The 26,736-nt window shown below is 41.5% G+C and overlaps 1 protein-coding gene across 1 annotated transcript in view; it reads left to right on the top strand.

Annotated features, from left to right (window-relative positions):
• Positions 1–896: 896 nt before the first annotated feature.
• The window catches only part of WLS (Wnt ligand secretion mediator), a 103,792-nt gene continuing 77,952 nt past the window's right edge, over positions 897–26,736 (top strand). The window contains exon 1 of the mRNA XM_082686448.1: positions 897–1,326. Coding sequence (XP_082542574.1) covers positions 1,221–1,326 — 106 coding nt within the window. The 5' untranslated portion in view covers positions 897–1,220. The remainder of the gene's footprint in view (positions 1,327–26,736) is intronic.

Raw genomic sequence — 26,736 nt, 5'->3', positions numbered from 1 at the left:
TGTTAGGAACCAGGGGGTGTTGGGGAGGATGGGTACAGAGATGAATAAAACTGGGTCCCTATCCCCCAGGAGTTTACAGCTTTGTGGTGGAGACAAACGTGTATACACAAGTCCTCACAATAGGAGCTAAGAATGTAAACACCGGAGTTGGAGGGGTTGGGTTCAAGGAAATATTGCACGGGGGCGATTTGGAAAATTAGAAAGGTTCTTTAGACAACGTGGTTTTTAAATGAAGTTTAAAACTCCGATGGAGTTATATATATGTGTGTGTATGTGTGTGTGTGTGTGTGTGTATGTGAATATATATATATATATATATATATATATATATATATATATATATATATAAATTTTTTTTTTTAAAGAGCCAGGGTCAAGGCTCTGGAAACCCATGCGATGGGGGATAATGTGGTAATGTACAGTGGTCTGATTTGGCTGGAGCACAGGGCTCCTTCTCGGGTGCAGTTGAGGGATTTAGCTGGGTGTATGCTAAATAACTGAGGCTGGGATCAGGTCAAAGGAAGCGGAAGACTTCAGTCTGCATCTCTGTGCTTTGACTTAAGCATCTTTGGGTCCCTTTAAAAAATTCTCCTCCTCTTTCCTAAAGAGAGTTCTAGCAGTTTCGGGTGGGGCCCATTTCCTAAAGTCAACGCAGAAGTTAAAGGTCTGCAAAGCTGTCCGTGGGTGATTTAAATCTCGCACCAGAAAAGGAAACGTGTGAGAGGCGGGGTGGGAGGAACGCACTTAACAACAACATCAACCCCCACACGACACCAGCCCCGGGCGGGACAGACCGCCAGCCAGACCCTAGAGCGGGACGCCAGCACCCTCCGGAGCTCGAAGCCCAGCACTGGCGGGCAACCGGGAGAGGAAGAGAAGGAGGGAGGGAGGAGGGAGGGAGGAAGCGCGAGAGGGAGGGAGGAAGAAAGGGAGGGAGGGAGGCGGCGTCATGTGATCCGCTTCCCTGCTCCTTTAAGCGTCCACAGGCGGCGGAGCGGCCACAATCACAGCTCCGGGCATTGGGGGAGCCCGAGCCGGCTGCGCCTGGGGAATCCGTGCGGGCGCCTTGCGTCCCGGTCCCATCCTCGCCGCGCTCCCACACCCCTGAAGTTTTGCAGCGCCCAGAAAGGAGGCGAGGGAGGGGGGGAGCGTGAGAGGAGAGAGGGCAAAAAGCACACCCTAAAACATTTCAAGGAGGAAAGAAAAAAGGGGGCGCAAAAATGGCTGGGGCAATTATAGAAAACATGAGCACCAAGAAGCTGTGCATTGTTGGTGGGATTCTGCTCGTGTTCCAAATCATCGCCTTTCTGGTGGGAGGCTTGATTGGTAAGTGCGAGAGCTGCAAACTTTTCCCCCTTTCTGTCTTTTCGGGCCCCTTCCCTCTTTGCCTCTCGGGCTACTTGTTACAGTATCACTGCCTTGCTTCTATGATCTAATTAGTCCGGCTATTGTGCTTAAGAAAGCAGAGCTCCATGGGGCTCCGTGGGGCACAATCCAGTCTAGTGGCTAAGAGAAAAGGAGGGGAAAAAGTTTTGGCCTAGTTTCAGTATCCACTTGAAAGGAAGGAGGGGGGTGGCGGGGGTGGGAATCTTAAGCATGGCGACGGATCGCGCGAGGAAGCGCTGGGTTGCAAAGTTGATTGCTGCTCCCCCCGCATTTTCCCGCGTTCCCCCCTTTTCCTCTCCGTTCCCTCCCAATCAGCTCCCGGAGGGCAACGTAATCGACTTTATTGGGAACAACAGAAGAGTCAGGGAATTGCGCCCGGCGCTAACCCGGGAACCCGGCTACGGGGCTGTGATCATTGCCGGTATAAACGCATTTGGTCGTCTCGGCTAGGGGGTGAGAGTTTGCGTTTAGGGTCCCGACCTTCCCGCCGGCTGCTTCCTTGCCTTGCCGCACCCCCCACCCGCCCGTCGCGGCCGCGGACGGGTCTGAGAGGTGGGCCCGGAGGCGGGATGCGGTAGGGTGCGGTGGGAGAAAGTCCTTGGCTGGCGCTGCGGGTAGTTGGAGAGGCAGGAGGGGAAAAGCGTATGCGAAAGGTGTTGCTCTTGGCCCCCTGCCCTCTTGCGAGTCTCCCCTCCCCCACCTCTCAGAACCCCGGGGTCGGTGATTCTGAAGCGCCCCCCTCCCCGGGTCGTCCCCGGGCGCCTAGCAGAGCGGCTCCCCGCAGGTGACAGCTCCCCGGCCCCCGGCGGCGACGGCGCCTCTCCCGGCGAGCACCTCCGGGACCTCTGGGAGCCAAACAGGCTTCCGGGTGAAAAAGATGGTCTCACGGATCTTCCACTCGTAAAAACTCCTGCTTGCTGTCTCTCCATCTCCATCCATCCTCTAGCCTGGCCGCACACTCGCGTTCCCTTACCCCTCGAGATTTAGGACATCCCGGCACAAACTTCAGCGCCAACTTCGCGACGGGCGCGGATGGGTGCTTTTGCTTTCTTCGCGGATCGGTGAAACTTTGCGGAGTGGAGAGTCCACGGAGGGGTTTTCTCTGCCTGTCCCTTTGCGAGAGTCCGCGCGGCGCGGGCGTGAGAGCTGCACAGGCTTGGGCACCTCGAGCCCTGTGTGTGGCGTGTCGTCTCCAGACTTGGGTTTGATGGGAACAAATTAAAGGGAGTCTGGTTCTGTAAATCACTGTTAACATCCAAGCTAATTGTTTTAAACAAAGGAGAGTGGGTGAAGCTTCACCGAGGCAGAAATTTCTGAAGGAGATCATGCCTTTCTCTCTGTGTATGTATCTACAAAGTAGAAAGGGGTTCAGAGTTTTCCATGCTCATATTCTCAATTTGGGCCACACAGCTTAATCTTTTATTCCTGGAACGCTCACCACTCAAACACATAAACACGCGCGCGCTCGCGCGCGCGCGCGCACACACACACACACACACACACACACACAACGGGGTTTGGCTTTCCTGTTAGGAGCTCCTGTTTGGCTACGTGCAATCTCCATGTTTCCCTGTATTGGATTTTTCTAGGCTCCTAATACATTCTCTGCTGAGACCTGAAGGCAGCCTTCCCTGTGCCCTCACAGTGATTATGCAGCGGTTACAATTACACCTCTTGTCTCCCTCGATGAGCAGTTGCAGTTAGATGCCATTGGATCTTGTGTGATTTCAGTGGCAGACCATAATTAAAATTTCTTGCACCTTGTGCTTTCAGAATTAAATTGGCCTATTATCCCTGTCTGACCTTCATCCTCTTTGAGGTTTTGCACAAGCAGCGAACCATTACACATAGTTCCCTGGTGTTTGTTGGTGTGTGTTTCTTTTTCTTTTCCTAAGAAGCTGATCTCCTAGCCTTGAAGAGCCCATTATCCACTGTTGTAGGTTTCTTAGGGCACTTCTTGAACTAATATAATTTCTAGCATCTTGGTACTGTGGAAAAAGGTGCAAGAGCACTGGTGTGTAGCTGCTGGATATTAGAGTTGCCGTAGGATCACAGCAGTTGTATGTTCAAAGGGGGTTGTCTGGAGCAAGTGGTGCCAAAGGTTGTTTTTCCCAGAGATTTTTGTCTGGTGACGGTACGTGATAACCATCTCAAAAAGTTTGTGATATTTCCTATAACTAGATTCTTCTCAGTAGGTAAACTGCTTTAGTTCCAACTTCCTTGGGGAAAAAAAACTACATGTAACACTTCTTGGGGGAAATTGTGTAAGTTGACTGCTTAGCTCCCTTCCTTCCCCAATCGCCAAGGCTGTGTGTCCCCACTCTGGCCACTTGCCAGAAGACTATAAAGATCAGATCCAGTTCACTTTAAACACTGAATAGTGACTTAGCCTTTATCTCAACCATTTAGAGGTGTTTTGTTTTTTGTTTGTTGTTTGTTTGATTTTTCTGTTAAATCTAGGAACTTGGGTACGGTACAAGACCCAAATATGGGGGGGAAATACCAACAAAAGGTAAGTGGGATGTTTTTCCACCAGACTTCCCTAAAATGAAAAGTAGGTGAAACTGAGCAAAGAGTGAAACTGCACGAAAGTATAGGAGTGGAATCAATAGTTGAAGAAGCAGTTTGTAGGCTGGAAAGTTGAAGTCAAGTTCAGAAACGTCCTTGTCCACTCTTTCCAGTGAGAAGAGAACACCTTTACTGCTCAATTCCCATGATAAGTGTGAAGTCAGGTGTGGGGTTGGGGGCAATCAGATGTCTTTTCAGTGCACCTGCAGAGGCTGAGTGAGAAAATGAAATCATCGCTTTGAATTGGCCATAGTATGTTACTTTTTTTTTTTTTTTTTTTTTGGTACGCTTCTTTTTGATCTCTGTTATCCCCCACCCATTGAAGAAAACATGGCAACCTAGGAAGAGGAGAACCTGTAATGGCAAAGCTCCTGATTGTAAGAGTATAAGTAGCCCATACACATATATACAAAACACAGCTACCAACCATCCCTCCCAAACAATCATGACAAACCATGCACTCCAAATTGACCAGGCAATCAGTTAACCAACAAGTTTCATTTTCCTCATTGTAGAGTTTTAGTTGATGATTAGACTGGTATTTGGTTGGAGCCTTCTAGAATTGATGGGGAAAATTTAAACATTAGATAAAAAGCAAATAGGAGGGATTGGTTTTTCATGTAGCCAGCTTAAATATTTCCCTATCCTAGTGGCCTTCTTAGAACCAAGTTTTTTTTTTCTTGTTTTCTGCTTGTTTTGGTTGTTAGTTTTTCTTGTGCCGATGTCTCTAGTCTGCAGACCTTTAATGATATTTTGTAAAAAGACTCTAGAAAGCAGTATCTTATATGGTAGAATTTGGGGTATTCAAAAATTCACTGAACTATGCCATGCCTCTGTAAAAACTTTGAACCATTATAAAATCATGCATCTGATTGTTTTCTTATGTGTTGAGAAGGGTTCTTAAGTGGCTGGCTTCTTTAGTATTTAGAATATATTTAAACATTTAAACATTTCTCTTTCCTTAAAGGAAGAGAAAATATTTTAAAGATGTAGCCTAATCTTTATCCTCCTTAAAAATAAGCCTGCAGAAAATGTAAAAAAATAATTTCCCTTTGATTTCATGTTTGGTAATTTAATTTAGGGAGCAGCAGCTACAGGGGTGGTAAAAGAGGGGCGGGGAAGGAGATCATGTGCCCTGAAACAAGAGTGCAACCTACTAAGAATCATGAACTTGAATCCCTGGTCCATTATGTGCAATTTGCTCAGCTTCAAATTAGTCATGTCTGGGGGATATAATGGTTGAAAAAGCAGGTCACTGTTCCCACCTGTTCTAAAACTGTGAAAAGTATGAAGATCAGAAGGGAATGAATAAAAAATGATTGCATTGTTTTAAGCATACCGTAAATGAGACTATCCCAAACTTAAAACTCTAAATAAATATCTTGAGAGAGGGTTGTGTTCTTTCAAAAGCTTACCATGAGTAACCTTCTTTGATTTTTAATGCTGAGAATATTTTATACACACACTCACACACACACATATAGAAACATATAAAATCAGTTTTCTCAATTTTTACATGGACTTATTTACTGCTTTTCAGTTATATAGTCCATATTATTGTGCTGTTATTATTTAAATGGGAACTACTGATAACCTTGATTGTGGTCCATTTATGTGAATTTTTGTTTCTGCTACTATTGTTTATTTGGAAGCTGCACGATTTTAAGAAATTAAGTAAAATTAGAATTATGCAGAGTATGTAAAGGTTTACTTCTCAGTACGTTAGATTTTTTAAGCTTATTGTGGTATATATTATATTTCAGCATGTATTGATAATGTAATGCTTGTAATCCTACAGTGTTTGGGTAGCTGGTGAGAATCTCAAAAGAACTAATTAGTTGGCTTTTGGTTGATATTATTCCACTTTTTGCCCCCCTGTATTTTATTCTCCTTTTGCAGAATTTCACACCTGCCTAAACCATGTCATTTTTTTTCTCTTTGTTAAACAACTGGAGTATCTAACGTGGTTTGTAGGAGTACTGTGCAATCTCAAAAATTCTTCTGTAAAAAGGTGGGAAATTTAGTGGAAATTACGTTATTGACTTAAAAAATTAATTACTTGGTTATTGCAACAAAATTATTCTTGTTGTAATAATTTCTAATCATGCTTTCAGCTAATCTTTCTGTACAGTCTGTCTAGCCTTCTATTGGAACTTTGCCTTTTCCTCTTTCAAAGTGAGAATCATTTCCTTGAGATAATCATGTCATGTATGGCTTTGTAAGGTTTTTAGATCTTCTGCCTGGATTCAGATCTAGACTCTAAGCCTTTCCTAGCTAGTTGACATTTTGCAATAACTTGGCCTTTAAATTTTTTAAAAAAATCATATAGACTGAAGAAAGATTCTTACCTTATCTCCCTCGTAAAGGTGTTTCTATGGAGACTTAGAATTTGAGATTGTATGAATGTTCTTGGCTTAGAGCTCATATGTATTACCTACCTAACATGCGGAATATTGATTAGAGCCTGCTGTGTGCCCAGGATAGGGTTGCAGTGCCAGCTGGGAGTTAGGAAAGAGGGGACTTGAAGCCTGAGTAACCTAGGAGAGCCAGAGGTTGAAAAGAGTGCTTCTTAATCCAAGTTCACCAGTAAAAGATTTCCTATGATGAAGTGTCTAGCATCAAGATAATTCTCACTTATTTACTGAGAACATGTGAAATGAGAAGCCCTGTTAATTATACTGTCAAATAATTGTATTAATATTTCATTTTGAAATAAATGTACTACTAAAATAATGTAGCAAATGTTTAGCATGTTAGTTAAATATGCCAGACCTTTCCCAATTTAATCCATGCAAAGCCTTACCAGATTGGTAGCACTGTACCTGTTTTGCGTGTAAGTAAACTGAGATTACCCAGTGATTCAAGATTATCCAGCCAGTTAGGGTCAAAGTTCTGAGTGGACTCCAGTCCATCTGACATCAGAGCCACAGTCCTCAACTATCAGGTTATCCTGCCCCCATCTCTCAAAGCCTTGACTTTTAAGATTGAATAAATGTGGTTTAAATCCAGAAGGAGAGGATGAGTAACACTATAAATGGAGCTGCTTTCTCATTTTAATCATTAGGTAACCCATCAAATGGGAGGAAAAAAATCCAGTACGATGATAAATGGAGTTGAACTTTACATAACAGCAGTGCCTGGCCAAGGCACCTTTTGAGGACACCTTTTGAGAAGTCTGCATATGCCCATCTGACCAATTTCTTACAGGTGCAAACTCGTTCCTATAATGGTCTGAATCATCTAGTTGCCTGAGCAGCTAAGTTCATTATCCATAAAAGCATTTGAGTTCTACTTTAAGGAAGATTACTCGATTTTATTTTCTCAAGTTAGTGTTTTAACGTATTTTTGCAGTTACATACATCAGGACTTCTTCAAAGGAAGAAAAGGAATCAACCCCTTGGAGAGGCTTATAGAGGGTGTGGATTGGCAGGGTAGAGCAATGGAAAGAAGAAACTTTTACTTGAAGTTGACAATTGTCTTCTCCAAAGGAAATTTGTTTGTATACACACCCATACCTAATAATGAGAGCATCTCAAAGAAGAGACTTTCATGCTGATTCCACGAATAGGTACATTTTGTTCTGTGGAAAAAATGCTGATAGACTTTGTCTATTCAGGGATTGACAGCTCTCAATTTTGATAGAGACTCTTAAGAAATGATGGGAGACAGGGACCATCAAGACGTGGATTGATATGTCTGTTTCACTTATGTCTTGTGTCTTCTCTGAGGGGTAGTAAGGGTGGTGTAATAGAATAGACAGATGTGCCCAATGTGGACATTTCTGAGAGAAGATTCTGAATGGGGAGGAGGATGGGGGTGAAGGGGAGTTTGAGGCATTGTTGATTTCAAACTTGATGATGAAATGTGTTGCAATTCCCATTTTCATAATAGGGCTAACTTAAAAGGATTGCTAAACACCAGAAAAGAGCAACTTGTGTTTTAGAATACAAAAATACTTAGGTTCAACTCTTTGCTTTTTACTACCACCTCTTCTCCCCTGCTTCTACCATGTTCCTCCTCTCATTAAATTTTATAGGGGAGCAAAAGCAATAATCAGATTGTCCTCAGACCAGTAGTGAGGGATTTGGTTAATTATGATTTGTTGCTTCGTGAGGATTTATTGAGTGGCTTTGGAAAGTATTTTACATGTACTGATTCAGAACTGTCTTAATGACCTAGAGAAGCAGGTGCCTTCTCCAGATCTCAGATGCATCAGATGCTTATTTAAGGAACTTTCCAGAGGGGACAGAGACAGTAGATGAGAGGGCAGGCGCTCAAGCCGCATGATCCTTGACCAAATTCTAAGTCATGTTCTTATGTCTAACGCCACTCTCCTGTTGTTCCCTCAGTTTCTATAGGAAACAAGGTGTTGAGAGTGATAAAATTGATTTTACACAGATTCCGTAAAAGATAGAAGCTTAGTCTCCTCCTTTTCTGTTTCTACCTCTTTCCCAAACCACATACTCCGATCACTGCATGGGTACTAATCATTGCCCTATTACTTCCTTAACAGATGATCCCAGTTTTGAATACAGCAGCTATTGTCCATGTTGACCAGTGCTTGCAGACCATGCCGGAGAGGGCCAGACCTGAGAAAATAACTCCCCGCTCCCTCCAAAAAGAAATTCTTGCACACAGCAAAGAGGAACTGAGCTGTCATTGAAAATGTGTCAAAACAACCAAACTTCTGAATGCCCTGAATGCCTTTTGAATTTAGCATACAGAATGGATCCTGCATATGCTATTGAATACAGGAGGGGGGAATGTGGGTGTGGGGAAGAAAGCCCCAAGAAAGAGAGCCCAAGAAAGCCCTCTATAGACCTAGGAGGCTATCTCTTTGGGACATAGCGTGTACTTGGACTTCTAAAACCTATAACCGATACCATCCACTTCCTCCAAATTGAACTAGTATTTCCATCCCTGTGCTTTTTAAAATTCTGGGCCTTCAAGGGCAATTTTCTGCTCCCTCTTTTTCCATCCTATTCCATTATCTCAATATTTCCAGTAAAGAGGTGTTCTTTCTTCACTAGCCCCTAGGAATTATAGGGCCTTCTTAAATTCCTTAATTCCCTGGGTTAACTCAGAGGCTTGATCCACAAATAGACATTTCCAAGAGAGCAGAGGTAATTGAAAGAAGAGGCCAAGTTATGACATTTGTTTTGGCAAGGCGTTATGATTTTTCGTTAGAAAGAAAGTAATGTATCTGTAAATGATTGGCTCAGTTTTTTTGCAAAGCCCAGATTCATAAGGCCAACTAAGTTCATGAGACCGGGGGGCCCGTTAACTGCTCCCTTAGTCCTGGCTGAGCCCCTGCCAAAGAGAGAGCTCCTGATCTCAAGGCAGCATCACACGGTGGAGGGAGACCAGGCGCGGGCTCTGCAGACTGCCTGTGGTCTCAGTGATCTCAAGTCACAAGAGCTTCTTGGCTTCCCCGTCGACTGTGATGTGGGACAGAGCCCTCCTACATCATGGATGAGGGCAGTGAGGGACCACCCTCTCCAAGACATGGCACTCATTGGGCCGTCTCACTGAACCTGGCCCACCAATGATGAGATTCCCAGAGGACTTTACACTAAAGCCATCTGCTTAACACCATATCCATCTCTCCTACTTTTAAAAATTCTGTTCCTCTGTCTTTCTAGATCTGGGGCAACTTAACTATGACATTGTTTATTTTCTGGTTGTTTTTTTTTTTTTTTTAACTTTCTATTTATTTATTTGAGAGAGAGCAAGAGTGAGAATGAGAGAGCACAGAGGGAGAAGCAGACTCCCGACTGAGCAGGGAGCCTGGTATGGGGCTCAATCTCAGGACCCCAAGATAATGACCTGAGCTGGAGGGGGATGCTTAACAGACTGAGTCACCCAGGCATTTTCTATTCTTTGTCTTCCTTGAATTACTACCACTTTGTCAAATACCTCCAGATTCAGGAGGTGTGGGAATCATCCAAAATATATCTGATTTCGGTTTGAGAGTGCACAGAGAGATTTATCCTGCTTTCTAACATTAATTGCCATGTTATCGCCAAATGTCTCATAATGAGCCTTCCCCAAATGGTAGATGTTAATATTGTTAACAGTTTTTAGTAAATAAGAATACAAGTCTAAATCATTGTCCTAAAGCATGCACAGTTCATACCCGGGAGAATTCCTCATGCTTATATTTGACATCTGTTCATTACTTTTGCTTTATACACAATTAAAAAAATATATTAAGTAATTTCTGTACTCAATATGGGGCTTAAACTCACAACCCTGAGGTCAAGAGTCACATGCTTCCCCCACCCCCAACCACTAAGGCAGCCAGGCACCCCTGCTTTATACACAATTTTAATGGAGCTTGGGTATGCCATTTTCTAAGTCTACAACAGTTGAGATGATCTGTTACCAAAATTCACTGGCAGTAGAGAGATGTTGGAGTATAGTAGGTAACATGAGGACAAAGGAAGAACGCCCAGGATTTTGGAGTCTCCCAGACAGAGGCGAGTCATTTCACATCTCAGTAAGCCCCCCTTGGTGGCCTCCTTACATTATAGGCCAGTATGACAACTGTCTGCTCTAAAGCTGTGGGTCTTCTCACTTGCCATGAGTGCCTTTGTATACTTAATATTCTTTAAGATTTTATTTATTGATTTTTGTGAGACAGCACAAGAGTGTGCACAAGTGGGGGAGAGGGGCAGAGGGAGAAGCAGACTCGCCCCTGAGCGGGGAGCCTGATGTGGGGCTCGATCCCAGGACTCTGTGGGCGTGACCTGAGCCGAAGGCGGACGCTTAACTGACTGAGCCACCCAGGTGCCCTGTATACTTAATATTTTTAGCAGTGGAATTACATACAGTGTTAAGCTCTTCTGTTTGGATTTCAGAGAACACCACAGCATTTTAAAACAACAACTAAATCCTCCTCGCTTACCTGCTGAGTGTGGTACATGCCCTTCCTTCTGCTTGAGAAGATGTAAATTTAAAACTTCAATAAAAACAAACAAACAAACAAACAAAAAACCCCACAACTGTGGTCCTTACTAATCCAACCAAATTACTATCCTTGTGTTTAGTTAGGACTTAATCAGTCTTAGGCTTCCTTGTCTAAAATTCTGTGACTAACTTTTCTGCTTTCAGGGAATGTCTGGTAGCAAGCATAATTCTGAAGTCATAGTGAGTCTGGGGGAAGTGACATGCCCTATATTTTTTTGGTCTGTTTTGCATACAAAAGAGACAACAAAATTGCTCATTCTTTATCTCTGCTACCTCTTTACTCTGAAGGTAATTGCAAGCAATGAATTCAAATTGCCAAAACAGAGCTTAAAATGTTGAAAGCTCCATGCCATTTTGACTGCCATGCATATTCTTGTAATTCCAGAGGTATAAGCATTATATTGTAAATTCTGCCTCCTCTGCCTTTTTGTTGAAGGTAAGCAGAGTCACAAAGCACTATTTTTTCTGCATCCTCTGATTTAGTGGGAATGAATAAGGACTTTTTTATTGAGGTCTAAATTAACATATCACATTAGTTTCAGGTGTATAGCATAGTGATTTGATATTTGTATATCCTGTGAAATGATCACCACAATAGGTCTAGTTACCATCTGTCACCTTACAGAGTTACAAAGTAGTTTTTTTTTAATGAGGAGAATTTTTAAGATTTAGTCTTTCAACAGCTTTCAAATGTGCAATATAATATTATTGACTATAGTCACCGTGCTGTAAACTAATTATATCCCTAGGCATTATTTACTTTATAACTGGAAGTTTGTACGTCTTGACATCCTTTGCCTATTTTGCCTAACCCCAGACTGTGTTCCCCTCTGTTCATTACCAATCTGTTCTCTGTTTTGTTTTGTTTCTCTCTCTTAGTTTTGTTTTGTTTGTTCATTTATTTTTTTTTTTTAGATTTAGATATAAGTGAAATTGTATGGTACTTGTCTTTGATTTATTTCCCTTAGTGTAATATATTCATGGTCCATCTTTGTTGCAAATGGTAAGACCTCACACTCTTACGGCTCAGTAGTATTCCATTGTATATATGCACCGTATACACATATACACCATCTTTTTTATCCACACATCTGTCATTGGACACTTAGGATATTTCCATAGCTTGTCTATTGTAAATAATGCTGCAGTGACCATGGGGATGCATATATATATATATATATTTTTTTTTTTTTTTTTTGAATTAGCATTTTCATTTTCTTTGGATAAATGCTCAAAAGTGGAATTGCTGAATCATATGGTCATTCTATTTTTAATATTCTGAGGAACGTTCATAGGCACTGTTTCCATAGTAGTTGCACTAACTTACATTCCAGCCGTACACCAGGGTTCCTTTTACTTCACATTTTTGCCAACACTTGTTATTTCTTGTCTTTTTGATACTAGCCATTCTAACAGGGGTGAGGTGACATCTCACTGTGGTTTTGATTTGCATTTCCATGGTGATTAGTAATGTTGAATATCTTTTCCTGTGTCTGTTAGCCATCTGTAGGTCTTCTTTGGAAAAATGTCTATTCAGATTCTCAGCCCATTTTTAAATTAGATTATTTGTTTTTGTTGTTGTTGTTAATGGGCTATGTGAGGTTTTTGTTTTGTTTGTTTGTTTAGCTTTCTAAAGTAGTCTCTGAACCCAACATGGGCTCAAACTCATGACTTTGAGATCAAGAGTTGCATGCTTTAATGCTCTACTGACTGAGCCAGCCAGGCACGTGAAGTTCTTTATGTATTTTGAATATTAGCCTCTTTTGGGCTATCTGTTTTGCAAATATTTTCTCCACTCAGTAGATTTTCTTTTCATTTTGTTGATGGTTTCACTTGTTGCACAGAAGCTTTTTAGTCTTATGTAGCCCTGCTTATTTATTTTTGCTTTTGTTGCCCTTGCCTTTGAAGTCAGATCCAAAGAATCTTCGCCAAGACCAATGTCAGGGAGTCCGTCAACTATGTTTTCTTCTTATGGTTTTAGGTCTTACATTCAAGTCTTTAATCCATTTTGAGTTCACTTTTGTGCATGGTGTAAGATAGTAATCTAATTTCGTTCTTTTGCATGTAGCTGTCCAGTTTTCCCATTTATTGAAGAGACTGTCCTTTCCCCATCATATATTCTTGTCTCAAATCTCGACTTTCAAGTCTCTGTTTAACATGCTTGTCTTTAGGTGATCACAGCCAAAACCTGGGTTCCAAATTTTATTAAATCCAGCCCTTTCTCAAGGCAAATCAAGTCCTTCTGAGGCCCTGTTCTTTTTATTCTGGGTTTTTATAGATTTTATCTGCTCTCATTTAGGTTGTAACTTGCCCTGAGAATGGAATGCCTTAAATGTGGAAAAGGCACGTCCCCTCACATTCTTTCTTTTCTCTGTTCTGTTGAGCCAGTTCTGGCTTGTGTGAAATGGGCTCCAACTTGAGCCCCAGCATGCCTGGGTAAGGGAAGTTGTAGATAAGATTTTTACTGAGGCTGTGAAAAGACTGAACCATGGGGCCTGGCTGTCACGTATAGAACACACCCCTATAAGCTTAGAAAGGATCAGCTTCTTCAGAAATATAAGTGGGGGGTGGGGTGGGGCTCAGCTGAGACAGGAAACCCCGGGACCTTGGGCATCCTTTTAGTCACCCTTCCTCTTTATTTTACAAAGTTTGCAGGTCCCTGAGAGAACTGGTTTAAATCTCCAGCACCATTCTCTAAACATATCGAAACAGAAAAGAGTTTTTCACTATGAGAACGTGATATTTCTCGGTAACGGTTGATGAAAGAAATAGAGTAATTTGTAGACACAAGATTTTTAAACTAAAAACACTTAAGGTCACCTTCCAATTAGCATGTTTCTTTTTTTATAGGTATCAGAAGAATCTTCCCATTTTCCTCCTCCCTAAGTCACCCACCTGTTAAAAAAAAAAAAAAGCAGTGTGGGGGTAAAGAGAGAAAATAGAGTTTGGGAGAAGGATGAGCAATGCATTTGGGATTTGAACAAAATCAACATAAGCATATATTTGAGACGATAATATTTCTTTGTCAGGACTTGGGAGCTCCATCCGGGGAAGTCCTCTGTCTCACATTAGAGTAAGTCTCCTGGCTGAGCAGAACTGCTGTAGTAATTTTGAAAACTGCCTTTGATGACTTGGGCTTCTTATGGGATTCCTGGGAAATAGTCACTCTATAAGGAAGGTGTTGGTTCAGGGTTTTCCTTATGATGTTTCTGTTTTTGGTGAATGTACTGATCCTTCCCTTTAGAGTGATCAGATTTCTAACTGATGGCACGTCGTTTTATGGCTGAGCTATGGGTATGATCTGGTTTGTTAGCAGATTTGCTTTGTCATTTAGACAAGCCATTTCCATGCTGTGAGCCTCAGTTTCCGCATCTAAAAATTTCTCCTGGGGCCCCTGGCTGGCTCCATTGGTAGAGCATGTAACTCTTGCTCTCAGGATTGTGAGTTCAAGCCCGAGACTGGGTGTAAAGTTTCCTTAAAATAAAACTTCCCCTTCATAGGGAGTTTGTAGGTTATTTTTTTTTTTTTAAGATTTTATGTATTTATATGGCAGACAGAGATCACAAGTAGGCAGAGAGGCAGGGAGAGAGAGAGAGAGAGAGAGAGAGAAGGAAGCAGGCTCCCTGCTAAGCAGAGAGCACGATGCAGGGTTCGATCCCAGGACTCTGGGATCATGACCCAAGCTGAAGGCAGAGGCTTTAACCCACTGCGCCACCCAGGCGCCCCTGTAGGGTTTAATGAACTTAACTTAGCTGTATCTGTGCATTAGATCCATCCATATATGTTAGCTATTTCCCTGATACAAGTTGTCACTCATTAACTACTCAAGGTTTATTCTTTCGTCCGCCTCTCTTTGTCTCTTTCTTTTCTCTCTCTTTCTCTCTTTTGAGTCATCCTCTGTTTGGTTAGGCTCATGGCAGGATATTTCTGCTTCTTAGTGTATATAAAATTAGAAACCCAGAAGCCCTGCTTGATAGCCTTCCATTAGGCACAATCCATGCTAGCCAGCAATTTAGGAAGCATGTCATTTACCCATTTGGTGAATTAGAGTGATTCACTTTTTGAGGCAGTTAGTGATAGTTTTCACCAAGGTTTAATTTGAATCCTAAATTTTGTCTTTTAAAATGCTGGACCAGTTTTCACAGCTCTTTATAGCATGGATAAGCCCAGGTAGCGAGACTTTTAAATAGATACCACTCAATACGTGCACGAGGTATATTCGTTCTATCAGTGCTTGCTGCAAAATGAATCCCAGTTGTTCTGTTTTAAATTATAAAATTGAAGTCACCCATCCATTGGGAAATTTTTTGCTTCCAGATATAACGTAAATGACAAAGACCTTTGAAAGTCATACTTTTAGGAGAAAAGCAATGATCTTTTTCTTATAAAATATTAACTACTTCTGAGACATTAGCTACAATCATAATGCTATATTATAAGAATTATAAACAAAAAATAAAAATGAAAATACAATCTCTGTCGGGACGCCTGGGTGGCTCAGTTGGTTAAGCAGCTGCCTTCCCCTCAGGTCATGATCCCAGCGTCCTGGGATCCAGTCACACATCGGGCTCCTTGCTCAGCAGGGAACCTGCTTCTCCCTCTGCCTCTGCCTGCCATTCTGTCTGCCTGTGCTCGCTCTCTCCCCCTCTCTCTCTCTGATAAATAAATAAAATCTTTAAAAAAAAAAAAAAGAAAAGAAAATACAATCTCTGTAAGACTGTAAGCTACGTGAGAGTAAGGAACGCTCTAATTTGCTTGTCTTTATCTTGAGTGCTTACCACAGTGCAGTGTAGCAGAGCTCCCCAGAAGTACTTAGAGAAGAAAGAATGAGACAGAGAGAGAAAGGAAGGATGAAGAGAGAAAGAAAGAGGAAGGAAGGAAGGAGCATTTTGCGTTTGCTCTTATTACGGAGATAGCTAAAATGTTTCAACATTAAGATCTGCCCCAAAACTTGTGACATTGTATTCCAAGCTATTCTTTTATAGTTAAACGAGGAGGGGTTTCTTATTATTTGCTTGAATTTAAAATATTGTGCTACCTTCACTGTTTACATGCTTTGATATAGAGAAGTGTATAATTTTTAGATTTTGGGGAAGGGACTTTCTCCTGTTACATTTGGAGACTAAGGCCTAGAGGAGTCACAGCAAGGCAGTAAGATTGGAAGGAAGTGTCCTGACCACTAGTGGAGTGTTTCATTATCCATGCCTATGGTTACGCTGATTACTGTTACGTCTGATCTACATATCTGGTCTTCACTTGGTCATAAGGGCAGAGAACTGACTGACTGCTTGGTTGATAAAGTTTGCTGGGAGGAACGACCACCCTGCTCTCTGTATTTTTCAAACTTTGAATAGTCCAATGAGAACGTTGAATGATAATGGCAATTTTGTGCTTTATTGTCTTTAAGAAGTCAATGTGTTTCTTCTGTTCCGTGAAGGCTGGTTTTAGGGGCTTCTTGAAGAAGACCACAGTTTCTTTAATTTTCTATAAGCTCTTGAAGATGGGAAATGCATCTTTCAGAGTTTCCCTCCTAAGAATGTCACTGACGCACCTGCAGCTCTTCAAAGAGATGGGTGATCTATTTATGATGTCCGATTTCGTAACTGCCCTTGACAAGAAAGCCTAACACATTCAGATAACCACCTCTACATTCCATTGTGTTCAGCCTGCGGACTGGTGTGTGGGAATGAATTCCTGCACCTAGTCTTCCAGGTTCCTGAAGGGTATGGAAATGTGTGTGCTGTGCTCCGCGTGTGCCTGAGGGAGGAGAAGAGCTTGGGCCTGTGGACTTTGGAGTGGAGCAGGTGGAGATGGGAGGAGAGGTTTAGGAAGCAGAGGTAAACTGGGAGGGAAGGGAGTGAAAGCCAAGGAGAGAGCTACTCGGAAGCTAGACCTGGATGTCTCTTAGCTAGAAGGGGCAGGGGAATGAGGGGAGAGGGATGCAGAGCCGGCCTGAAGTAAGGGGACAAGGAGGCTCTGGTGTTGGGAGAATGTAGGGTCTTGAAAGAAAGGTGGCAGGGGTCCCTCCTCAGCTAGGTTGTCATGTCATCCTGTACTCTCTCCCTCTAAAATAATGACACTTTTTTTTGGTGTATGTGTGTGTGTATGTGTGTGCTATGGTCCCACCCAGGACTCTAAAGACTGGGTAAAACCACCCTGGCCGTGGGACTTTGCTCTTCTAAATGTAAGCAGGAACTGTAGGGATAGAAGAACTAGAGGCACATCCCGGCCCTACCACTTGCTGGTTTTGTGACCCCAAGTAAATGACCTCATTTTAGGGCCTGAGTTTCCTTGTCTCTCAAATAGGTAAAATGGGAGCAGTAATGTTCATCTCATGACATTTCTATGAAGATTAAATGACACAAGTGAAGACATTAAATGAGATGAGAATGTGTACAGTGCCTGGCAAATAAATAATAAGCACTTAGAATATGCGAGGTGCTGTTTTTTTGTTCGTGTTATTCTTTTAACCCAGGAGGGAGTTCCTGGGGCTAATTCACTTAGAGTCCTTTGGGAAGCTCACCCAAATTTTTCGCCTGCTGTGAACCTGGCCATACTGGTTCAGAGAGATGTAGATGCTTCTAGAGTCAGGTCGAGGTTGCCTTGTATACATTTAAAATCTAGAGATTAGGATCAGACATTTTCATTCCCTACTAATTTTTATGTTTTTGAACAAAAATACAGTGATGTTAAAGGCATTAAAAACAAGGAAAAATCCTCCTGAGATCTACCATTTTAATACAAATCCATGTTAATTTTTTTCTTTCTCTTTGTAACTGAATATTTCTTTTTTTTTTTTTTAAAGATTTTATTTATTTGACAGAGAGAGAGAGAAAAGATCACAAATAGGCAGAGAGATAGGCAGAGAAAGAGGGGTAAGCAGGCTCCCCGCTGAGCAGAGAGCCCGATGCGGGGCTCGATCCCAGGACCCTAGGATCATGACCTGAGCCGAAGACAGAAGCTTTACCCCACTGAGCCACCCACGTGCCCTGAATATTTCTAATTTTATATAAAAAAGTGGAAAAGCCTAGTTAGCGGAGGCTGAAAGGTTTATTGTTGATGCCTTCACCAGTTGAATGTTTACTTTGGAAATCCAGCAGTCAGCTCCTCCTCTCCTCCTTCTAAACTTTCCTCAAATACTTAACTCAAGATTGCTTGTTGAACCATTGAACCATGGGAAATTCATTTTCAAAATCTGCTTAATTGCTGTGAGACTTTTAATTTGTTCTGGATGATGGTGCTAATGTCTGGGAACTGGGACGGAAGCCCTCCGAAGTTGTTAATTCAATCAGCCGCTGTGCCCTTGCCATGCCTAATGAAGGAGGGGGGGCATCCAGATCCTTCTCACAAAGAGGCTGGGTCCCTCCTGACCACCGCGTCAAAGATGAATAAGAGAGGCCCCACAGTTAGGTCGAACACTGGGGGCAAATTACCAGGGTGTCGGTCCACATTATCTAAAGCCCTGGGTTGTACTTCTCAAAATAATTATGAAGTAGATTTTACATCGGACCCCAGAGTTCGAAGGCATGGATGGGTTTTGTTCACACCTGCTATTCGGCAAGATTCTTTAATCACGGAGGTTCTGTGTTGGCTCCGTCTATAATCTGTAAGCTCATAAACATCACCCCCAGACCATTGATATTCCTGTTAACCACTGAAGTTTTCCATGGCGAGACTGGTGAAAGCTTGCTCTGTCCTCATGATAAATTAGCTTGTTTATTCCTCTTCTGCTTATTTCTATCCTGCTGTTGATTAGTGTAATGAAGCAGAAGTCCATTGTGTATGTTCATTGGGTAGCGATCCTCTGGCACCAAAGGGGGTAATTGAGTAGAAAGGCAGAATGCTGTTGGTGCATGGGAGAAGTTAACACCACATGAGGTCACCAGGCTTCAAGCTTTAATCAATGTGGACACAATGCAATTGAGATTTTGAAAAGGGTTTGTTTATAGTGTGAGAGTAAGGGTCAGTAGTTAATTTGAAATGCTGTAGGTGTGTTTTCCTTGAACCAAGAAGGTACAGAGCATGTGTCATAGAAGATTGTAAATATCCTCAAGGGAGGGATGTAATTGGGGTAGAGGTTTAAAAAGAAGGGCATTTAAGAACTTCAGTGTACTTATTATTGACCCATCCATGCTTTATTTAAACTTTTACTATTCTTTAAAATGGGAAAGAGACTGTAGAAGAAACACTATGTAAGTCTGTAGTATAAAGGCACAGCACTACCAAGACACAACTTTTTTGTTTGTTTGTTTGTTTGTTTTTTAAAGGAGTGATTTCCTTTGGGAAGATATTTGGAGTTCTACTAAGATGCTGCTCATCCTAGGACTGTGTGCTAATTCTAAAAGAACTCTCAGTCTCGGAAGCTTCTATCTTTAGAGATTTTTAATTGGCCATGGCTTGAATGAGAGAATATGAAAACCATTAATCCATCTACTTGTTCAGACTCCTTTCCTTTTCCACTTCAGGCTCCCATCTATACCAGGTGTGACTGTCTGTTTTTTGAAATATCTGTGGCATTTCCCACCATTATTTAATACCTCAGTTTCAACAGCTAGAAACAGTATATTTTTATGATCCTCTTGGTCAGTTTGAAAGTAAAGACAGCCTTGTCCTTTTGTTGCAGGAAGTTTTGCAGGCCAATGTCTGGCTCATAGAAATGACTATGGGAAAAGAATGTAGAGATGGTGGGAGAGCCAGAGGCTTGGCATGGACTCCTGGGGGCTTTGTTGAGTCTATGTTAAATTTAGGTGATGAATTCATACTCTTACTACCTCACATTTCTGTAGTGCTTTTATCCTTCAAAGCAATTTCTAGAAACCCTCTCATTTGGTGTTAGTAATAGCACTCTAAGATAGGTTCACCAAAGATATTCATGTTTCAACGTTATGGAAACTGAGAGGGAGAATAGCTGTGTTTGGGGTGGGTTTTGTTTATGTAAGTTTGACTTGGTGAGATTTGTTTGGGTGGAATTACTCTGGGAATTTGAAGTTTTAATTGCTATATGATACAATGATGACTGGGGAAAAAAAGCTTTTTTTTTTTCTTTTTTTCTTTTTTTTTTTAATACAGAGAATGATTTGTCATAGAAGTCACTGTATGTTAACCAAACATTACTTTTTAAGCTGTCTTCAGGAAAAGTCAGTGCCATCAGAGGTCTATTTTCTTCACCTCTACCTGTTGTAACACTCATATATTCCCATAAACAATTGTTGAGTATGTAAGGAATATCTCTTTGAAGGATCAACAAATTTCAGCCTCCTGAGAGTATCCAGATGTTTTGATCTTTCTTTCTTCAGCAGAATCTGGGTCTTTAGAACCCTGTGGTAAATCTTAAGAAAGAGCTAGGGAGCACCTAGTTGAGAGTGAAACTAATTTAGTATGTTTAGCCAGTGAATGGGATTGTGGCTTGGTCACTCGCTGCATTAACACCCTGGTGTGCCTTTTTCTGTTATTTATGTCATGCCAGTATAGACTCCTCAAAAGGCCTTTTTTTTTAAAAAAATATTTTATTTATTTTATTTGACAGAGATTACAAGTAGGCAGAGAGGCAGGCAGAGAGAGAGAGGAGGAAGCAGGCTCCCTGCTGAGCAGAGAGCCCGATGTGGGGCTCGATCCCAGGACCCTGGGATCATGACCTGGGCCGAAGGTAGAGGCTTTAACCCACTGAGCCACCCAGGTACCCCAAAAGGCCATTTTTGATGTTGGTATGATATTCCATAGAATGGATGTACCATAATTAAGTTACCCAATTTCCTATAGCTGGACACTGTTGATATTTCCATTTTGGGGGTTATATTTTCGCAATACTGGGGAAACCTTCCTTGTATTTAAATTCTTGTTCATGCCCTTAATCATTTCCTTAGGAACTTCATTCTGTGAATTTATCTTAGGTCAAAAGTTATGTTCATGAGGCACCTGCGTGGCTGACTGAAGTGTCTTGACTCTTGATTTCAGCCTGGTCATGATCTCAGTGTTGTGAGATGGAACCCTGTGTGTTTGGCTCCATGCTCAGCAGGGAGTCACCTTCCCTCTCTCTTTCCCTGTTGCCTGGCGCCTCCCCCTGCTCTCACGTATGGGCACTCTCTCTCTCTAAAATAAATAAATAAAAATAAGAAGAAAAAGGCATGCTCATTTTTAAAGATTTTGATTGAGACTACCAAGTTGCCTTTCAGTTTATTAATAACCACCACAGAACCCATTGGTTAAGTATGGAGCACCTGGGTGGCTCAGTGGGTTAAACCTCTGCCTTCCACGCAGGTCATGATCTCAGGGTCCTGGGATCGAGCCCCGCAGCGGGCTCTCTGCTCAGTGGGGAGCCTGCTCCCCCCTCTCTCTGCCTGCCTCTCTGTCTACTTGTGATCTCTCTCTCTCTCTGCCAAATAAATAAATAAATAAAATCTTAAAAAAAAAATAAAAGTCTGGACGTGTTCATCTTCCTGCCTCTCGGCCAGTCCTGGGCATTGTTTTTATTTTTAAAAGTTTTCTCCTGTGCCAAGAATATCTTCTGTTCATTTATATGTCTTTGATTACTAGTGAGGATAAATCTATTTTCCTTTCTGGCTATTTATATTCTTCTGCAACTTACTTGGTTTTTTCGTTCCCTTATTTCCATCCCTATAATACTAGTTCTTAGAGATTAGGGAAAGAGAGAAGACTTATTGGGGAGGATGATTCAGCCTAATTCTATTGATAGCAGGACCCCGAGTTGCCCTGTTGCATTAGTCCCTCTCCACTGTCCATCTGTGCGGTTGAAGAGAATGTTCTCCTCTATCTCCAGTGATAGGCATGTAACCAAGCCACAATGAATGCATGGCTCAAATTAGTCTACTCAGTGTGAATTCTGAGGCTTGTTGGAGGCCACCAGAAAGAAATGTCTTTTCTTTTTCTTGCTGAACTTGAACCCAGATAATATGCGCCTAGAACTGTGATATGAGCCTAGAACTTGAACCTAGATAATATGAGCCTTGAATTCACCCTCTAATGAAGTCTGAAAATGAAGCTAATAAAATATAAGGTAGAATTCAGTGACTATAGAGAAGTGAGATCTGTTCACATAATGTGATTTCTCAAAACAACTTCTATCTAAAGACTTTTCTGTCTCTGGACATTTTTCAGCTTCACCTTGTTAATTGATTGATTCATTTGATTTTTGCTAAAGCAAATTTAAGGAATATTTTCATTTTTCTTGCAACCAAAAGACCCCAAACTGATTCACTTACTACACCTTGGTTTAAGAATAGGTTGATGGAGATCATTGCTATATTGCAGAAGGTGTATTTGGAGAGTTTGCTCAGGTTTCATGGAATAAGTCTTCTGTAGCAATAAAAGATAAAATCAGGTATAGACCCAACCTCTGTGAGAGGTATCTCCTCCAACTAGAGTAGTGGTTGAAATGATGGGTGTGTGTGTGTGTGTGTATTGTACCACTGTTGGAGCATCATGTAGCTGGTGAAGATCATTAGTGACAATTCCTGGAGCTTGACCAGGCTGCTGACTTTGAAGTGAAGCTCATTGCAACACATCCTCCTGCTGAGCTGGATGTCTGTGTGAAATGGATGGCAACAGGATGTCCCAGCAGCTAAAATGAGGTTCTTGAAGGCAGAGGAGAAGTTTTAATGACCGCCCAAGCAGAGCAGTATTTCTGGGGATGGTTGGGAAACTTGAGTAGATGTTATAATAACTTGACGTTTCTTTAGGACATCCTAGAGTCTGTGAAGCAGAACAAAGAATGAGGCAGCACATGTGACTATAATCCCTGAACTGGGTTAGTGATGGGCTACAGACGGAAGTGCACACGTGGTTCTTGCCTTGGACCAACTTAAATTTGATTGGAGAGACAGGATCAATAACATTAGACAGTTTGTCATTAAGGTCAACGTTGGGTGAAATAAAGTGCGTTCTGAGCATTTTTTAGATCAGATAAAAAGGTTTTTTTTTGTTTTTTGTTTTTGAAGAACTAGTTTGACCTGGGCCTTTAAAGCATGGAGTGGTCATTTGAAGCACAACTTGTACATAATCTTTGACAAGACTCACCTCATTTAAGGCACTGAATTAAAAATGAGGTTAATAGAAAAAGCCATGAGCGGAATATCAAGAGATCTGACTCTAGCTCCCTTTGCCTCCCTAGACGTATCTTTCAATCCCCATGTTGCTTCTTGCTTTTATTATTTGCTAAGGGGACCTAGTAATGCTTTTCCTTGGTAAATAAAAACAGAGGCATGTCTTTCTCAAAGCCAAATATGTTGGGCTTTCCATCCATTTCTTTTATTTTTATTAGAAAATCCTTAATAAATTTGTTTAGATGGTGATTAAGGTACATTTATTACTTTACTGAGTTCTGAGTAATGTAAAGAGGCACAAGACTTGCTCATCTGCTCATCTATGGTGTTAGGGAAAGAAAGCACTGGATATGAAATGAATGAATTTGGGAATTGACCACTTGCCGGCTATGAGCTTAGGTTTGCTTTTAGTATCCCAATCATAACCTACCATAGAGCAATAGGATCTATGGTGATGATGTATAAGAAGATGGAGATAATGGTGTAGATGGCACTTACCTTTTGTAGTGCACCGAAGAAAAATCAGCACTGTTTTAGCTGAGTAGATAGGCAGGACATATTCAAGAATATTATTAAAGAAACAAAATATATTATAAAATGTTAGATAGTATTAAATGAACATTTACTGTGTGCCTGGCAATATGCTAAGTGTTTTATATACATGATCTCAACTGCTGAGTTGGTTGAGTTGGTAACGGAAACCTTTGTCTCACTTTTGTTTTTATGTTTAAAGGTCTTAGAGACAGGAGAATCCTTAATAAAGCAGTGATTTGGACTTCCTTAACTAGTTAATTGTATTTTTTTTTAAACCCTTTATTCTAAAAGCAATGCGTTTAGGGGACAAAACCTGGAGGTGGTTGTAAATTGACCAGAAGGTTTACAAATACCCATAAGGACGGGCATTATGTTGGACATTGTGGGCAAATCCATTCAGCCCAGGACCTTCGGTTGGTATTTTCCTTTTGTGAACTCTTTTGCTGAATGTCCCATCATTCTTTGTTGAGATGAGGTCCTGTTCATCCTGTCTGCTTTCACAACATGAATGTTTTAGGAACTCTCCACAGACTGGCTGGATTGTGTCTCTGGGCTATGAACAGATTGTGTGGGTGATGAGACAAGTAGGAAAAGACTCAGCAGTCAACAAAGCGAGTGGAAAGCTCTTTCTCTGGCTTTCAGAATGGAGCTTAGACACAAAGGAAACTTCGTTAATCATGCCTCCTTTGTAATCAGAATGGAGGAGGTATTTTTTTCAGCCACTATTATTTTGTCCTCTGTCTCGTCTGAGTTAAACCAATTGTTAATAGCTAATTGAGGGGTTAAAAATTTCCCAGACATAGCCAGGCAAAATCAACTTCACTTGATAAAGGAGTGGGTTGGTTCTGATTGGAAAACCAAGTCAGGTGTTCTGTGGTGGTGGCACTGGTCTGGTAGGATATGCTTGTTCTGAGATCTACATGGTGGCAACTTTGTGCTTAGATGATAAAAATTTCAGGTGTGTGTGAGACATGGGGAAGAGATAGGTAAACATGGGGGCTCAGGTGAGCTTACTTCGATCACTTTATGGTACTAAGTTCCTAAAACTTCAACCTAAAACTAAGTTCCTAAAACAATCACTGAATGGAAAACTTCAAGTATCTCAATTACTGAGCAACCTTGGGCAACTTACTTGTTTAATCTTTCTGTAGTTGCTTTCTTAGAAATCAAAGGAGGATAGTAATCTTTGCTACCCATTTAACCAGCATTGTGTAAAATAATGAGACTGTAAATGCTTTGAGTGCCCTGGAGATGAAGAGATAGGGAAAATTCTCTTACATATTATTCATATTTAATATGGAAAGATGAATCAGTATAGTTTTTTTTTTTTTTTTGAAAACCTGTTATGCTTTCAGCACCTCCCTTTTATAAGGGAAGCTGTGTGCCTTTGTAATAATTTAATTTTCCAAGACAAGTCCTGCAAATTTACAATGTGGTTGATTTTCTTAGAGGAAAGTTTGAGGTTAGCCCTGTTCTCTCCATTCCTGACTTTAGTGGTAAGATGTTTTATAACAAATTCTTGGTTGAAGGTGAATCAAGGGTCATGAAACCAAAGGCAATATTAGTATTTACAAGAGCGCTAATCAACTACTGCTCTAGCTATGCCCTAGCTGTGTGTTTGTCTATTTTCTTTTAATAGACTTTTGAAGCCAAAATAGTGAGAGGTAGCTGTAAATTCCAAGGAAGCGACATCAGTGTTTTAGGGATTGCAAGACAGAGGAAAGAGTGACTTGATTTTTTATCTTCTTTCTTAACCCTAGTGCCCTATCTCTGGGTCATCTGTTTAGAGCAGAAGGAAAAAATCCCCCCCAGAGCCTTCCCTCTTATATATTGTCTCACCTAAATATTTTCTTCCCAGGCATGACTGGAGTTTACCTCTCCTGTTATGGTGATGAGCTACAGTTGGTGCTTCTGCCCAGTGGAAACATCCAATGCCCCTACCCGCCATTTTCTGTTTTCAACAGGAATTGACTATTTCCCAGTTTTTCAGAGAAGCAGATTCTCGTTTTGTAAGGTGCCTGAGAGTCTATCTAGTCCAGCCTCACCCACCCTGGGGTCTCCCAAAAGGCACGGCCTCCCTGCCATCACCTTCCCATTCCAGTGATGAATTAGTTGTTCTCTGGACAGCTTGTTTAATTTTTCAGTCCAGTTGAAACACTATGATGGTTAAATGTTCTTTCTTATCATTTAGTGGAAAACTGGCTTCCATTATCACATCGTAATTTCCACTTAAAAATCCTGGATTTTCCTTTTGAAATAATCTAGAACATGTGCTTCCCTTCTGTTAGATGGCGGCCTTTCAAATAATTGAAAATGATTATCATTTCTGTCCATTGACTTTCTGTATTCCAGGTGAAAAACACTTCTTGTCTGATTTTGACTCCTTACCATACTTGCTGTCCCTCTCTGGAGATTGTATTCCTAGTCAAGATTAACTTTATCTCGGGGCGCCTGGGTGGCTCAGTGGGTTAAGCCGCTGCCTTCGGCTCAGGTCATGATCTTCGGGTCCTGGGATCGAGTCCCGCATCAAGCTCTCTGCTCAGCAGGGAACCTGCTTCCTCCTCTCTCTCTCTCTGCCTCTCTGCCTACTTGTGATTTCTCTCTGTCAAATAAATAAATAAAATCTTAAAAAAAAATGATTAACTTTATCTCTGCTACTATGGCAACTAGCTGCTGCTTGTTGTTTCTACTTAGAGGAAACCACCATTTTCCTGTTTGCAGTAGAAAATCCATAATTTAAAAATCAACATGGTAATGTCCTTAGAACAAAAGCATTTATATTGCTGGTGGTCAGCTTATTGCAGAAAACCATGGGTTCTGTGACCGTCTGTGCTCTGGCCTCACCATTTTTAACTCCTGTAACTTACACCAAATGCATTTCCCAAGTATCTCTCTGCATTGGGTTTTCTCATTAGGAGACATTAGTGTAGCATGAGTCAAAGAGAGACTGTAGGCTCAGATGAAGTTATGTTCAAACCCAAGTTCAACCACTTACTGACTATGACCTTGGATGAGTTATTTACATCTCAGAGCCTCATTTTACTCCTCTCTAAGTGGAGACAATATCTACCACTTCTGTATAAGAATAAAAATCAATCAACTTAAATCCCCTAGCCCAGTGCCTGGCACTTATGAAATCTCCAACAAATGGTAGCTGTTACAATCATTTATAATTTGTAGAGGACAGCTTGATATAGAAAGTCCATCAAGTGCAGGCAAC

This window comes from Mustela nivalis (genome assembly GCF_964662115.1).
Source record: "Mustela nivalis genome assembly, chromosome: 10".
NCBI lineage: Eukaryota > Metazoa > Chordata > Mammalia > Carnivora > Mustelidae > Mustela > Mustela nivalis.
The sequence above is the reverse complement of the archived record's forward strand: the minus strand, read 5'-3'. Positions and strand labels throughout refer to the sequence as shown.